The 17,729-nt window shown below is 38.1% G+C and overlaps 1 protein-coding gene across 13 annotated transcripts in view; it reads right to left on the bottom strand.

The window, feature by feature from the left end:
* Positions 1 to 17,729, bottom strand: part of EYA4 (EYA transcriptional coactivator and phosphatase 4) — a 321,968-nt gene that overhangs the window by 49,042 nt on the left and 255,197 nt on the right. For 8 of the 13 annotated variants that reach the window (XM_043592404.1, XM_043592403.1, XM_043592402.1 and 5 more), the window contains 5 exons: positions 10,050 to 10,142; positions 5,504 to 5,570; positions 4,108 to 4,250; positions 3,822 to 3,965; positions 963 to 1,042 (listed from right to left, as the gene is read on the bottom strand). In XM_043592404.1, the coding sequence (XP_043448339.1) occupies positions 963 to 1,042; positions 3,822 to 3,965; positions 4,108 to 4,250; positions 5,504 to 5,570; positions 10,050 to 10,142 (527 nt within the window). Of the gene's footprint in view, positions 1 to 962; positions 1,043 to 3,821; positions 3,966 to 4,107; positions 4,251 to 5,503; positions 5,571 to 10,049; positions 10,143 to 17,729 lie in introns of those variants that run through there. The other 5 variants (XM_043592412.1, XM_043592413.1, XM_043592409.1 and 2 more) reach the window with 4 other exon arrangements.

The following is a 17,729-nucleotide window of genomic DNA, read 5'->3' as shown; positions in this document are numbered from 1 at the left end:
CTCACTAATGCCAAATTAAACAGTTTAATTCTATCAAAAGTACTATTTTTCCACACCGTTTAATAATCATGATTTCTGTTTTGCCTTTTGTTACGTTAATAAAAATTAAAAGAAGGCAACTCATATGATTCCTTCAGTAAATCCAAAGAGCCCACCTGTGCAATAAATTAGATTTTAGAATACATAAAAAGCCCAACAATTACGTTACAGCAAAATAGTGTATTGCCTACCAAGGAGATCAACTACCCTTGTATCTCAACTACTCCGAGCATGACTGAGAACAAAGGAATAAAGACACAAGATTCTCAAGTATCATTACAGTCACTCCTCAGAAACATTCATTCTTCTTCCACACATAATTCTAATAAACTAGATTTCAAAACTCCCAAAATACTAAAAAAAAAAACCACATAACTAGGAGGGGGACTAAGGACTGCGAGAGGCAGGCACAGTGACAAAAGCAAAAGAATGACAGCTGTCAGGAAAGTAGGAATCAAACATTTATTAAAATGAATCAGAACTAAAAGAAAAAAAAAGTCCAAGAGGCATTTTGTTTAATAACAAAGATTTTGGATTAAAAATGCCACAACTTAATTACTGGTTGTAATTGAACCTCTTCATTAATATTCACAATAACTTGAGAAAATAAAATTATGTTTGGTACAGCTTAAGATAATAGGAAAATATGCAATAAATTTTGCAATTCTATGCCAAATGGTTAAAAAAAAATCACTGTTTAAAGGTTTAAAGGGCAAACTTTTAGCAACCAGAAAACCTAAAATACCCAGATTAATACAGATCCCAAGAATTCTAGATATCTAATTTTTACTACTTGAAATGCCATCTTTACTTTAAACACAGAAACTTTTTTCTAGGAGAACATGCACTTATATGACAACCTACAACTATTCTTTGGAAATCTGAAAGATATAAGAAGTCGAAATACAGAAAAGCTACGATACCTGTTGTGAACCACTGAAGTTCGTTGAATTGGAAACTGAGTTATTTGCATAAATAGTCGATGATGGGGCAAAACTAGAACCTAGAAGGAAAGAACAAATTGCATTTAAAAAGTATTTCTTTGCAAAATAATAAAAACCTTTCACTTTGCAGAATCCAATGAGAGAAATCTATTTTAAGTTTTGTTAAGGCAACGAAATGTGCAATTTGAAGTTGAAAGATTTATAAGGAAAAATGTGCTTAGTTCTATCCCTCTTGTGACAACAGTTAAAGTCTTTGGAACAGATGTCTGCTGGACTGAACAGGAGCATGTGGGAACAGTCTTAAGGACAGCAGCTAAAGACATTTAAAGGTTAAATATCTAGAAGAGCAGAGATTCTCAAAGAATAAAATATTATGCAGAGTAGTTCTAGGAAACTACTGGAACTTTCAAATGGTCATACCAACTGCATACGCACAAAAAACCATTCGAGTTAAACATCTGGATAGGGTTAGCTTAGGAAATAAACACAGAACCCACTGAGAATTAATGCTTAAAGCAACCTGTCTTTTCTTTCTTCCTATGACCTTTCCTTAGAACCAAGAAAGATGTGAACTAGGGCTTAGACTCAAGGGAGAACTGCTCATGCTGCAATCACCTAAGGTTCGGAAGCCTCCTAAAATTTTACTACAAGGGGTGCCTGGGTGGCTCAGTCGGCTGAGCATCCGACTTCGGCTCAGGTCATGATCTCATGGTTCATGAGTTCAAGCCCCATATCGGGCTCTGTGCTGACAGCTCAGAGCCTGGAGCCTGCTTGGGATTCTGTGTCTCCCTCTCTCCCTCTCTGTTCCTCCCCTGCTCATGTTCTGTCTCTGTCTGTCTCAAAAATAAATAAACATTAAAAATTTTTTTCAAAAAAAAATTAAAAGTTTACTACAAGGTCAGAAGCTTAATTATATATTTTTTTTTAATTAGGGAAAAGCAAGTGTAATATCAATTTAAATATTATTTTTTAAAAAATATGTTCTATGGAAGGGTGCCCGGGTGGCTCAGTCGGTTAAGCCTCTGACTTCAGCTTGGGTCATGATCTCACGGTTTTTGAGTTTGAGCCCCACGTAGGGCTCTGTGCTATCAGAGCAAAACCCCCTTCGGATCCTCTGCCTCCCTCTTTCTCTGCCCTGACCTGCTCTTGCATGTCTGTCTCTCAGAAATAAACATTAAAAAAATACATGTTCTATGGAACGTACCTGTGAAGAAGTAAAATTAAAGACTACTGACACAGCTGATTGTTTTCTTAATTATTTTTTAATATCTATTTATTTATTTTGAGAGGGAGGGAGGGAGAGAGAGAGAGAGGGAGAATAAATCCCAAGCAGGCTCTGCACTGACAGAGCCCAGTGCGGGGCTCAATGTCACGAACCCTTAAGATCATGACCTGAGGGGTGCCTGGGTGGCTCAGTCGGTTAAGTGTCCGACTTCAGCTCAGGTCACGATCTCGTGGTCCATGAGTTCGAGCCCTGCGTCGGGCTCTGGGCTGATGGCTCAGAGCCTGGAGCCTGCTTCTGATTCTGTGTCTCCCTCTCTCTCTGCCCCTTCGCTGTTCATGCTCTGTCTCTCTCTGTCTCAAAAATAAATAAACATTAAAAAAAAAAAAAAAAAGATCATGACCTGAGCCAAAATCGAGTTGAACCCTTAAATGACTGAGCCATCAAGGCACCCCTGATTATTTGTTTTATCATTGTAATTATAATATTACGTAATTACCACAAACTGACCTGGCCCAGAATACCTAATATGAAAGCATTTTACGGGGTAAACGAGAATGTATTCATGGTCACTTTAATACTGTTAACTGAAGCTGAGTGGCTCACTGTGGCTTTCGACTGTGTGTAACTATATTTCTACCTACATTCTAGGTAAAAAGAGATCTGCCACTTTAGCTAGAAAGGTCTACGTAATTAATTTCATTGTAGCTGATGAACTGAAATTTCAATAGTAGTTGATTAAAATATGTTCTTGTAGCCCCAACTGTATCACTAACACTATGGACAAAATGATGGAAACAAGCTTTTAATGTCTTCCTATGCCACTAAAATTCTTTCTGCACCTACTATGTACTGATCAAACATAGAGGCAAAATTAAATACTTGTCTACGGAGGATTGTTTTCGGGGGGAGGTGCAAATTACATAAATATTCCTATTAAGAAATATAGTGTTAATCAAAAGGTATGTAGGGAAGGAATAAAATCCGCAATCATTCAATGGTACATAGGACTTAGGAAAGCGCTAACCCAATTTTAAAGATAATCGAAGAGCATTATGTACGTAAAGAGTACTGTCATGAATCTGTGAATCTCACTTAAGTAGATGCCAAATGTGTGACTGGCATGAGTTGGAGGCTACTCTGCTTGGGCCTAGTTTTATGCAACTTAAATTAAGTATTTAAATTTGGCACGGGGCACGTTGCTTGATGTATATTCAATTACTGTCATTGCGTTTTTTTCCTTTGTATTTGTCTTTCCTGATGTGAACAGCTGTGCCAATTAAAACCATTTTCATGGGGGCGCCTGGGTGGCTCAGTCGGTTAAGCGTCCGACTTCAGCTCAGGTCATGAGCTCGCAGTTTGTGAGTTCAAGCCCCGCGTCAGGCTCTGTGCTGACTGCTCAGAGCCTGGAGCCTGCTTCGGATTCTGTGTCTCCCTCTCTCTCTCTCTGACCCTCCCCCGTTCATGCTCTCTGTCTCAAAAATAAATAAACGTCAAAAAAAAAGAAAAAAGAAAAAAACCACCATTTTCCTGGATGCATCTTCTTAGTCTGAAGTCAAGGAGTCTCGGTCAAGGAATTCATCCTCATATAACATGTTTCCTGTGTGGCTACTCACCTGGCATCTGGTAAGAATAAGGCGTCTGGCCTGGCTGGGGGGTAGAAAACCCCGGACTGTAACTGAGGCACCCACTCTGTAACGGGGACTGAGTCTGTGAAAGTCCACTCTCTGTCTTGATCCCTGGCAACATCACGCCCAGATCTGTTTGGGAAATGCACGTGCAAAGCATTTCATTAGTCAGATGACCCTACTTCTGAGTTGTAGCTTACATTAGAATATATAACCACTGGCCAGCAGGATTGCCCGCTCATAACCAAAGGAAAAGAGAGGAGATGTGAAATACCGTAAGTGGGCAGGCTGTAGGGCTGTCCTGTCTGTGAGTAGGCTGTGTAGACGGCTGGCTGCTGCATCCCCGAATACTGAGTCTGGCCTGCATAGGCAGTCATTGTTTGAGCTGCTGGTGTAGAAAGAATGTGTGGATAGGGCCTAAATATCAGAAAAATAGCATTACTGTGGCAACAAAGACTGCACATTAATTCAGACAGCTTAGATTCAGCGAAACCTTACAATAGCCAGGAGGTAATGCCCTTCTTTATCCGCAATACAATTGTAACAACAAGGAAAGGACAAGAAAGAGTCTGAATGCCAGGAGCCCAGGCTCTGCGACCAATCAGTCTAATGACTGTGGACAAATAGTTTCGACTCCCTAAAGACCTGCACCTCACCTACGAAATGAGAAATTGGGATCAGATATTATATCTAAAGTGTCTTCCGGGTCTGTAATTCTTATTTATATCTGAAATCGTACTCCAGTGAATGTGCAGACAAGGGAAGTGGAGTACAGGCCAGTGAATATGCTCCTGAGTATACTTCTACTCAGTAGGAGTGAACTAATGTTATGCAGTGGATACAAGAGTCATCAAAAGCCCTACCAAGAACTCTCTACCCAGAACTGGAAATCTTAAAAAAAAAAATGAAGAAGGAAAGAAAGGAAAAAGGGAGACAGCTGCTTCCTGAAAAGAAATGGAATGCCATTCCCTTTATCATGCCAATTTTACAGAATGCTCCCAAATGGATAGCCAAACACCAGCCTCTGTTTAACGTTATTTTCTATAGCTGCTACAGAAAATAACATTTAAATGTGTGGGAGTCATGGGTCCAATCTCTTAACATATCTGGCTGATTATAACGGAGTTCAGATATACATTTAACATTGCTCAACGTGACATGTCTACCGTTGTCTTCAATAAGCTGACTACTTTTGTTATAAAAACAATAGAGCACGTTATTCAAAAATACGGTGTTTAGAACTTGAAATCCAGTGAAAACAATGTAATGATCGAACAAATTACGGAGTGCTAATGTCTGAATAAAACGTAATCTTGTTAGAGTTTCCTGAAGCTACTCGGCATTTTTTGCATGTTCATTAAGAAATCAGTGTTTTCTAGTTTGAGCTTGATGCCTTTCCTCATGGTATATAAATAACCAGAATTAAGGAAAATTGTCCGGAAGAACATGAGTAGATCTCTATTTCTAGATTTGTATCGGATATTTATCTATAGGTCTAATCCAGCCAACTAGTCTATCCAAGTTTCTATCTATTCAGCTATCTAAAACACATTTATGTAGATGGACATAAATGTATCCCAATTTCAACTTATGTTGTGTGAATATAGATGAATAAAGTTAACCCTGGAAAATTCTTCTAGCAAATCTGAAAGAATCTATTGACCACTTACTTGGAAGGATATAGCTGTGGGGAGTATTGATGCGCTGATCTGGGGCTGTAGCCACTACTAGTTATTACTGTAAGACACAAAAACCAGTGCAAAAAAAGTTGCTTCATAAATACGTTTCACTAGGATGAAAAAACCAATTTGAAGACATTACTGTGCTAAAGCGATGTTTCTTAAAATTCACACACTTTCTAAACGGAAAAATTTCATTTTCTAAACAGAGACAGATGCCTAAACATCTTATTCTAATTGAACGGTTTCAAGTTTGTTGTAAGAGAATGAAATTAATTCTTGTCACAAACCCTTTCTCTCTGTCACTCTTCTGCTCTCTCACATCAGTAGCATCCTCTTTTGTATTAATACGTATGAATAATTATCTTTGATTACAGGTACTCAAGCTCTCACGATGTAAAAGTCCATTTTTAAAGTTTACAAACTTTATGTTTTAAATTCCAAATATATGACAGCAACGTACTGCTCTTCCTCCACATTTGTTCTACTAAAATTTTAAGAAAAACGTGAAGTCCCAACCTGCATTTCGAAATTGTACAACACTATCATTTTCTATTTCCTCTCCTTGTACCAATCGCAGGAGTAGTGAGAAATGCCGAGTCCGAGATTTTCAAGTAGTAGTTGGAATATGGATAGAAAGCGTGAGTGATAACGCACCACTTCTTAAGAAACACGTTTGCAAGGTACGGCAGCCGTCATATTTACAAATATATTCTCAACTATCACAGAGAGTACGCTTTTGGGAAGAACGTCAAGGTGAATGTTGGGTCCTATTAACGTTTCGTCCCAAACTGGAATACATTCAGAAGTTTGGAAGTTTCTCTTTCCTTTAACCATCTGCCTTGACTAAGACAGATGTATTGCAAATACATGGACTCCAAAGTGTTCAGGCAGGTCCCTCAGAGCCAATCCATACTGGGCAAGCACACAGAGTGTCTTTATTAGGCCATCTGCTGTTCATTCACTTTTCAAAAAGATTAAAGTAGTACACAAGGCAGCGCTGGAATTAGTTTAGTCTAATCAATCATGGTTATACTTCAAAGTACTATGTCCCTTCTAAGTTGTTCATAATAATACTGGAGCTAAACTCTTCGAATTGTAAAAGTGACAAATAGGTTTAGGTTGCTAACTATTTTATGAAACATGATCTATTTCCATATCCAAATGCTATTAAGTACCCTTGTGATCTGTCATTTCATAAACACGTAGGATTGAATATATTTAAAATGCTATTTGGCCTGTAAGCTCTGAGTATGGAAAGTATATTATAGTTTTCATAGCAATCGTGCAGGAAGTATGTTTTCAAAGATACCATGAATCATTTTGGAAAATCATTGAATATGACTAGAGGTGTGTTGTGTTCTACCAAGCAAACTTTAAGTGAACTAGCCATACGTATTTGAAAATAAACGGACCGACGAACTATTTTCTACTTGTGTATTAACATAAAGACATTAGCATTAGGCTGCCTTGTGTAGGATGTAAATGTGTTGATGTGTTAATGTTAATGTCTCTTCATGTTTAAAACTTTGAAATCAATTTCATGAGAACAAGTTTGTTGCTGTTGTTGTTGTTGTTTTACCACACCACAGGCATTAAATGTATATTACACAATAGCAATAGTGTTATTCCACAGGACATCCAGTGTGATTAATTAGCTCACAATAGTGAACGCTCTGTTTGGCAAAAATAGAGTTAAATGAGGCATAACTCCATGTGTTTTTGTGTCTTATTTATAACACGGTGCTTTGGCACACTCAAGACTTTACAGTAATCAGTTCTTCTCAAGATTGTAAATCACAAGGCTTTTCCGAAGGGACATCAAATAATGAAAAGAACCATTCACCACAGCAGCTTTTATAAAATGAGCTGAAGAGCAAAATTATTGCAGGAAAAAACAAAACCTCCCATATATCTGAATGAATCTGAATATACAGGATGCTTCCTCCCTCGAATGAATGAATCTAGACAATCATGAAAATAATGTACCCATGCCAGTGTCAAGACTCAACCTTTGAAATGTCATGGTAATGTCTTTATATTCACTTTCTAAACAGAATGCAAAACCGTTGGCTCAGAAAACTGACACGTTCACATAAAACTGGGAGAGCTGGTGCTTCTTAACTAAAATTGACATATGTATTCTAACTCATGGATCTGCAGATAACAAGAAACACCAAAACGTGGCTAAAGTGGGGTGAGATTATGCCGACCAAAGTAAAGTCCGTTTCTCCACAGGGCAGTCTCGTCTCCGGTAGGGTTTCTGGAGATACCGTGTACAGATTTGGGAGACTTTCCTCTTACTCCCCATTGTCATTTAATTAATTAAGAGACATTACCCAAAGCACTCGGCTCATTATACTTCATCATCGCTGCACATAAAAGTAAGGAACCTGCTTGTTTTCAAAATGTCCTGAGAATTAATTACAACAAACTTCTATACAATATTACCAGATTCTCAGAGGGTGATGCAAACAATTTTAAGGTGTTACTCTAATTACTGTGACACCTTAGATCAGTGACTCTCAATGGAGTGGCGGATGGGGAGGGAGGTAGGGGGGTAGGCAGGAATTTTGCCTGCCGGGGGACATTTAAAATGTCTGGAGACATTTTTGGTTGTCATACTGCCATTCTGGGATAGATGATAGGGGTGTTGTTGAACATCTAACAAGGCAGATGACAGATCTTCCACTAAAACAAAAAAAAAGTTACCCAATTTTTAATAGTACTGCTGTTGAGAATCCCTGACCTGGAACATTGTCCAAAAGAACCTCGTCCGTGGTGCTGGAAATATTCTGTATCTGAGCTGTTCAACGTGGTGGCCACTAAAAGGTCACATGCAGCCATTAAACGCTTGTAATGTGACTGGTGTGACGAGAGACACAATTTTTACTTTTAAAGCCAAATTTTCAATAATTTACACTTAAATAGCCACATATGGCCAGTGACGACTGGACAGCACAGCCCTGGATAATCCTTAAATGAAAACTGGCAAACTATTTGTAAAGATAATGTGACTGAATTTTAGACAGGATGACTGTTTACAGCACTTTTGTTTTCCAGTTTTGTATTTTCCAATGAGGTCTTCCAGAAGTCATGGCAAGACTGATCAGAACACTGTTCTGTACTCATTTATACCAGTGACCAGCTGGGAGGCCTGGGCCATCTGGCCTTAACCACTTTTAACTTATCTGTGTCTCTGTATTCTCGCCTATAAAACAGATCAGAGACCTCCATAATTCTTTCTGGAGCTACCATTGTACGATTTTGTCACTTAGCTTTCAATTAGCTGGTGGTATACTATTTAAGGATGTCAGCAATTAGTGATTCCGTTCCTTTCCCTAAAAATGTGTTCAGAAGCATTCGCTCTGCAAAAAGTTTACAAGGGATATGGTAGGTGAACAATAAAGAATGCTAGAGTAAGCTGGTACCTATCTATCTCCTGGGAGGCAAGTGAATTGCTAGAAGGGATACAGATTAGCACATGTGAGTTTCTATGCAGACTGTATGAATTATTACCTCTCTCTGTCTGGGGTACTAACATTTATATGAATACATGGTAACTGCCCCCGATCAGTGTGTGAACAAATGAACTGGGATCATCTGTATCTATAAAAATCAAACGCATGCTACAATGATATTATACTCAAGGATATACCTCAACTCTTTTCACATAAAACCTTTGTATGTGAGAATACGGATAAAACATAAGACATCTTACAGTCGAATAACAGAATCAAGATGTAATTACCACAGATACTCTTCTAGGTTTACTGTTCATCTTTGTGCTATTCAAGTTCCTCCTCAGGTTTAAAAAAAAAAAAAATCCTTTCACCGGATCATAAATTAAACAAAATAGCGTAACTTAAAATCTTTAATGAAGTCAACTTAATGCGCGTCCTTTGGGCCCACCTGGGAGTTATCAGGTATTTATATTTAAAGGGATTGACGTTTAAAGACACGCTATTGTTCTCTTTGAAGCACTGAGTCAAAGTAGTGCTCTCAGGCTGGGTTCTAATGCAACCAGCATGTGTCTTCCTGCAGCCCATTAACCTTTAATACTTGTCACTCAGCTGCTTACACAGGAGGATTTTTTTAAACCCGGAGAGGAAACAAGGTTATTTAGAAGGAATCAAATGGATAGTTTTACATCTCGAATGTTGGGAGAGAAGGGGGTTTTTAATGCCATTTAAATGGACAAGTTAAGGGAACAAAGGCAACTATTACAACCTAATTATCAAATTAAACACTGTATAAAATAATTACAAAGGGAGCCAGCTCTGCCTGTTTCTAACAAGAACGGCAGAGGGTTGTCTTGCTGGCCACTGAAAATCCAGCAACACGATTCCAGACAGAATTTTTTAAAAAATATACAGGGTTGCGACAGTAAGTTCTCAAGAAAGTAAGCCTCTTGTTAAGTTTGGAACAGTCCGCATTCTCAAAACTCCGCTTTGGTATTTACGCCGCGTGTTCGCTAGGAAGACCATGTGTATGTACCCCGATGTGTATGTAGCAACACATGAGCTTAAGGCTTTACCTGACCCAGTAAAAGTGTCAAGGGCTCCATCTCCAGAGGTGGTGGCCGCTTCACTGCTGTTCAAAGGCTCTGTTTTGACTGCAAGGAGAGACACTATGTAGAAGAATAAGTACATGTGAGTTTGAATTCTAAATTTTTATCAAAGACGCTGACTGTTCCACTAGTGGTTTTTCACGCTACCATGGGCATGCAAGAGAAAACTTGAGAGGTCGATGAGGAGAGTTTTGTTAATTTAGCTTCTAGAAAGTGGGCATGCATTTATAGAGGATTCAGTATGAGAGTCCTCTGCCTAAGCTAGTTCGCTCAGATCCGGTTTTTCAAGGCAGTCAACCTTGAACAGGGAACCGGCAGTACACTTATTTGCATGTGTAACTCACCTAGGCACACGCTGGGATTACAGTCACAAGACAGAAAAAGGGAATCACAGTCAGTCTTCAGCACATTTCACCCAAATCATAACAAAGAGATTTACTAGCTTATATTTTATTCTTCCCGAGGAGACGTTAAAAAGAAGAAAAAAAAAAAAAAGACTGACTGCCTGAGAGGACAATGGAGGCGAATGCAAATACAGAAACCATGGACCTGTTCCGGTGACGGGTGGAAAATGAGGCACTCAATAAATTTCTGCTCTAAAAAATACTAAAGAGTCCTAAGATGTTGGGCTTTTTATTTTAATGGTGTAACAATTTTTATTGCATTACAGAGCTAAGCAGAGAGACAGAGATAATTTCTACAGCAGCAAGTACATCTTCTGAAAACCCTTTAATGTGTTATTTCTACTTTGAAGTGGTGTGTTTGGCCAAAATCTTCACTTGGGAATGATGTAGGCTGGCATTTATAATTGTCACTACTAGATGCAGTGAGTGGGGGAGGGGAGCCGTGAAAAAGCCTCCACCTGTTTTTGTCACACCATATTTTCCCTTTGTGGGCAACGCTCTGCTACATAGATCACAGCAGCAAGGGGATAAACTAAATGATTTTCTACTTAACACCTCTTAGGTTTCCTGGTCATAAATGGGATGATAAAGTGAAAGAAGTTAGAAGCAAGCAGAAAACTATAAAGAAGAAAACTGAAGACTCGCCAACCAAGAGCAAACGTGACCAAAAGAATAGTGGGGTCAGAGCGTCCCCATCAACCAAGCCAGTCAGCAAAGTTACTCTGTTAGATAAGCAATTAACTGATGGAGAAACATGCAGTAACGATTATGCTCTCTTTTCACATGGACAGAATGGACCAGACCCTCCCTCAGTGAGCCCTGAGGTTAATTTAGCATCCATGATTTAATAATATCATGAAGATCTGATGAAAGATTCAGAGGAGAACTGCAAAGGTTGGAATGAAGAAGTAAAGAAATCTGGATTACTTATCCCAGCAAAAAGGAAGTGTAAGGTTGACCTATTTTTCAATAGCAACGATAATCTAAGAATTAGTGTCTAGTTACTTGTAGGATGATAAATAATGAACTGGTGGTTAATACTTTACAGTAGTGATTTGTGGAGCAGTCCATGTACATTACACTTGACTACTAATTATATTTAACACAACAAAATTATTTACTACTACAAAATCATGTATCAATAGCTTGCTATGTGCTAGACCATTTACACGTAGCTAATCGTTAAAACAACTCCCACCAATGTGAACCACTTTATCTATTTTCCACCACAGGAAGCTGCTGAAGGGCAGGCTCGAGAGCTTGCATATGTTCTACTGCAGGAGAGGAGGGAGCTAAGATCTGAACTCAGGTCTTTTTAGCTCTACATCCACAATCTCTCCACCATAACCAGCTGCCTTCCTTTAGGCACGAAAATGGCATAACTGTTCCCAGCAGGGACTCTTTACAAAGGCTCGGAGAGTGATAAGAACGGGGTTATCCCCTAGACAGCATACTTAAGAAAACTACGTTGGGGCGCCTGTGTGGCTTATTCGGTGGAGCCTCTGACTTCGGCTCAGGTCAAGATCTTGCGGTTTGTGAGATTGAGCCCCCCGTCGGGCTGTCGGCTGTCAGCACAGAGCCAGCTTCATACAGATACTCTGTCTCCTTCTCTCTCTCTCTCAAAAATAAACTTTAAAAAAAAAAAAAGAAAGAACACTATGCTAAAAATGAAAACTTCAAGGCACACCTCAGTGGCTCAGTCGGTGAAGCATCTGACTCTTGATCTTGGCTCAGGTCATGATCTCACAGTTTGTGAGTCTGAGCCCCGCACAGGGCTCGGCACTGATGGTGTGGAGGCTGCTTAGGATTCTGTCTCTCCTTCTCCCCGCCCCTTCCCTGCTTGTGCGTGCTCCCTCCCTCTCCCTCTCCCAATAAGTAAATAAACTCTAAAAATTAAAAAAAAAAATGAAAAATGAAAACTGCAAAATACGGGAATAGGCTACTAAAGTATGGTTTCCGTTTCTTTCTCACAAAATCTTATAAAAGACAATGAGCAACCAGTTTGAAAGCAGATAAAAACAGCACACACTTCAAAGATACTTAACCGTGCCGGGTGCTGTTGCTGTGCCTTACAGATATGAACTCATTTCTTTCTCATGATAATCATATGAGGTAGATAATATGACTATCTTACTTCTTCCAGATAATGATACTGAAGTACACAGTAGCTAAAGAATTTTCCTATAGTCACACAGCTAGTAAGAGCTAGAGTTCGATGGTTTTGGAATCCAGATTCTAAACCCTACTGCCGGACAGGAAGCACTAACTAATCGAGAATCCCTTTCATCTGTATGATGACCCAGAGTGTGACCTAGATGGATGTAAAGCTCTCTCTGCGATGCAATGTCCACTTGTGACTTCTGACAAAAAAAGCAGAGTCTGAAGCCTTCCTCAAAACTCATACAAGAAGACAGTCTCTCGAAACTTCCAAATTCTAATACTGGCTAATTTCCTAAATCTATAAATAATACTTGTAAAATAGATAGTATTACATATTTGTGAATAGAGGAGAAAGGAGCAGAACGTGAGCTGGGTCTACGAAAGTAGTCCAGGAGCCAGACACAGGGATTAGTTATGTTACTGTGGATCCCAACTTTGTATTGATAGTGATTATAATGTCCTCAATTTGAAAGTTTCAGGTGGTCAAAGGAGAAGGAAGAAAAGGGAGACAGAGTTTGTGGTTGCATTCATTATAGTGGAAACATCTCTCATTAAAATTTTAAAGGTCTGCATTTAGTCAAAGACAGACAGAGAAGTTTCATTTTACTGAGAAAAGGCATCCATAGAAAGTACATGAAGTAAAGCGTAAATGTCAAGGTATGTTCAGTGTACTAACATGCATGGGTTTTAAAGCAATCACTCAACAAATGGGTGCTAACATTTGGGTAAAAACTGCACATTAATGCTCATCTATTTTTCATATGCAGATAAGAACAAAGGGGAAAAGAGGGAACTTTAATTACGCTACCACAGAAAATAAAGTATTCTCAAGTTAAGTGGGTGTCAACAAACATCTCTTGAGCTTCAAGTAAAATGCAGTTATTTTGGTTTGTTTTTTTTTAAAAAAATCAAATAATGATCAATAATTTGCTTTTTCAGGGGCAGGAAACTTAAGAGAAGTGAAATGGATATTCTGTATATGATTCGTTGGTTGGAAAGATGTTAGGATATGAATGAGTATCTTAATATTTATAATAAAACAGGTAACTCGTCTAAAGAAAACACTACTTTAATTATAAAGTTTGAACACTGCAGGTCATTTTCAATAAAGGTCCAAATATATTTGAAATGTATTCCATTTTTTGTCTTGCTTTTGTTTCTGCACTGGAAATTCATATACTATATACTTTTGTAGTGGCAGGCAAAATTTTTTAGTTACATATGTGTAAGGCATTACTAGAAAGATAGCCATCAATGAAATATCTTACTGTTTTCTAAAACACACAAAATCCTCATTCCAAATGATTATCAGTGTATATTCAGTGTCATGTTCAAATGTATTTTTTTCTGACTGTATTTCATTTTTCTCAAATTAACATAGATGTTCAATAGGGCTTTGAACTTATCAGGACAATGTACACAATTATTACATGCTATAAAGTGGAAAGGACACTTAAAAAAATTTTTTTTTAACATTTACTTATTTTCAAGAGACAGAGTGCAAGTGGGGGAGGGGCAGAGAGAGAGAGGGGGAGACACAGAATCCGAAGCAGGCTCCAGGCTCTGAGCTGTCAGCTCAACGCCCAATGAGGGGCTTGAACCCACCAACAGTGAGATCATGACCTGAGCTGAAGTTGGACGCTTAACTGAACTGAGCCACCCAGGCGTCCCTGGGACAATCTTTTATAAGAGATAGACATATTTTTCAACAAAATGAAATTTACAAATGTTTTGATATCAAAAATAATGATCATATTTTACTGCCCTTAAGAGTATTGTGGTTTTTGCCCTTCTATATGTTCAAAATAAGTAATTTAGGATCCAGGATTAATCCAGTAGTTCAGGGTTTTTCTTACAATGCAATGAGAAACTATAGATAGCCCTTTGTACAGAACTTATTATTCAAGAAGTATTTGTATTGTCAGCACCCTGCTACTACTTATGCATTTACAATTTGGATGTTTTTCAGAGAGCGTTGGAAACACTGGGGAAAAAAAAGAAAAAAGTCAAAATAATTTTAATATATTGATTTTAATATATTGTATAATTGGCTTTTATTTTTTACCTTCAAAGATAACTGATATCTATGGATTAAATCAAGATTGTATGTGATTCTTGTCAGCTTTCAGCTATGGCTACACTGATTTCCTCTCTTCATGCCTCAACCTTCATCCAGACCCTCCTATGCATATTTTTGAAGCACATTTAACCTTGCCTGTTCAGATTATCTTTGGAACTCAAGTACAGCATGAATGTACATTAATTATTTGTGGAGAAAGTCTGCTTTATTGTAAAAATTCAAAGTTGGTGTTCATTAGTTGTAATAGCAGACTTCATTCTTGAAAGAGAAAGTAACACAAGTAATTTACATTTTACATTCACTTCCAAAATCTGCCTTTAAACTGGTGTATGCTTAAAAGACATCTATATGTTAGCTCAAAATATCCTCCTTTCTGAACCACAAAATCACCCACAGCTCCTTCTGACAGCACAGGTTCTAAAAAGAATTTCAGGCAGAGTGAGATCAGGAAGGTACAATTTATAACACTACAGGGGAGCACACAGTATCGCCTACCGGTTTTAATAATTAGTACAGCCTATGATTTATGTTCGTCTGTATCAATATATTCACCTTAAAATCTATGAGCTCCAAGCACCTTTCATTCCTAAATATCCAGAAAGTGTTTAATTTTGTCAAACAATTTGACAAAGCAATGTATGGCTTTCGTTCCAAAAAAGAAAATCTAAAAGGAGTAGAGCCATGATGGTAGATGGCTCTATTGCACGAACACAGAACATCCAGAAACAAATCCCTTGCATGAGTCAATCACCTATATATTTAAAATTCTGGAAGATTCTTTCCTACGACATGTAGGTTTTCAAATACAGAAAATGCTATAAACCTGATCAGAATGTCCAATTTTGGTTCCCCCAAACCTTCTCTTTAAAGTAGCTTCTTAATCTCCATGTATAATCAAATATTCCCTCTCTGTGTTATGTACTCACCTTGAACACATTACGCACTCATTATTTTCTTGTCTGTTTCTTTCTGCTAGACTTTTGGTCCCTTGCTGGACAATATCATATTCTATAGGTCACTGGGTTCCCATTTCCTAGCACAGAACCTGGCATATAACAGGAACTTGATACGTTTTAATTGAGAAAGTGAAAATCCACTTTTTGATCCTACCCTAAGCAATCCCAACAGACATAAGTGTTTTTGTAAAGTATAGCTAATCACGAATCTTGAAACACTAAGCAAATTAAAATCTTACCTATACCTGGAAGTACCTTTTCATATGACTGGCATGCATTTACATGCCTACATATGCATATAATGAAGTATATAGAGAATACGTATAGCCCTGTATCAGGAGTGGGCAAACTGCATCCCATGTGCCAAATCTTCCCCATGGCCTGTTTCTCTGTAGTCTGTGCACTAAGAATGGCTTTTACATTTTTTAACAGTTTAAGAATATCAAAAGAAGAATATTTGTGACCTGTGAAAATTTTTTTGAATTCAAATTTCAGTATTCATAGATTAAGTTGTGTTTGAATACAGCCAAGGCCTTTCATTGATGCATTGTCTATGGCTGTTTTTGTGCAACAATAGCTTGCAAGCTTGAAATATTCACTATCTGACCTTTTACAGAAAAAGTGTGTTGACCACTGGTCTGTATGCTAGGGTATGAGCGCATTTATTACACTTTTACTGACAGTTCTACATTTTAACCATTTTATAAGCAATAAAAGCTTGAAAGGAAAGTTAGTTTCTGGTATCAGTCTGCAGATGTAATTATATAATTAAGACTACGGTGTTGAAGCATTTTAAATCACTTCAAGGATAATGTAATATATTTAATTTTTTTTAATGTTTATTTATTGTTGAGAGGGACAGAGACAGAATGCGAGTGGGTTACAGGCAGAGAGAGAGGGAGACACAGAATCCGAATCAAGCTCCGCACTGTCGGCACAGAGGCCAATGTGGGGCTCGAACTCACAAGCTGTGAGATCATGACTTGAGTCGAAGTTGGTGGCTCAACCGACTGAGCCATCCGGGCGCCCCTAATGTAATACATTTAAAGAGTACCAATGTAGTATGGTAGGATATTAAGGTGACACTATGAACTTATTCATATTAGTAAAAACTATACAATTAAAATCTTTTTGAAAATCTCAAAGTTAATGGAAGGATTTTGAAAAGCCACGAACTTAGCTTTTGCTTTTTCCTTTCATTATAATTTTATAGTGATCCAATTCCAACAAAAAACTCCAAGATTACTGTCAATGGGAGAGATTATACACCAAATCCTTGTTTGTGTTATAGACACCCAACATACACCCAAAAAGTAAGTACTCCAACGTGATTAAAATCCATAAATTCATAAATTTCATCTCAATTTGCCACTAGGACTGTATCATTAATAATCAAAGTACACCTAATATTTTACTACTAAAAGTTTATCTTCTTTGGCCGGTTTACACATTCTAAATGCAGAAGAATTTATTACATGACAAAGCACTGGAGAGTCTTTTAACACGATGCATGTTTTCAACTTCCTTAAAAACTATTGCCTAGTTATAATTGAATTATTAATTAAAGAAAGGGAAATATACTCATGTTTATTGGCAAACAATTTGTATATGCTATCTAACTAAAAACAAAAGCTTTCCCAAGGAAATATTATCATCCTCCTTTTAAAATTTTTTTTTTCAACGTTTATTTATTTTTGGGACAGAGAGAGACAGAGCATGAACGGGGGAGGGGCAGAGAGAGAGGGAGACACAGAATCAGAAACAGGCTCCAGGCTCTGAGCCATCAGCCCAGAGCCTGACGCGGGGCTCGAACTCACAGAGCACGAGATCGTGACCTGGCTGAAGTCGGACGCCTAACCGACTGCGCCACCCAGGCGCCCCTCATCCTCCTTTTTAGAAAGAGATTGAAGCTTGGAGAGGTTAAGTAACTTGTTCAAGGTGACACAGTTAGTAAGTGTGCTCCTCCTCTTGGCACGGAAGTCCTCGTTTTTTTACACGGCCACATGAATCTTAACGTTAACACTAAGAACTTGGAAAATCTGATGCT

The sequence above is a fragment of the Prionailurus bengalensis genome, chromosome B2 (assembly GCF_016509475.1).
Source record: "Prionailurus bengalensis isolate Pbe53 chromosome B2, Fcat_Pben_1.1_paternal_pri, whole genome shotgun sequence".
In the NCBI taxonomy this organism is placed as follows: domain Eukaryota; kingdom Metazoa; phylum Chordata; class Mammalia; order Carnivora; family Felidae; genus Prionailurus; species Prionailurus bengalensis.
This window is presented reverse-complemented; position numbering and strand designations above follow the sequence as displayed.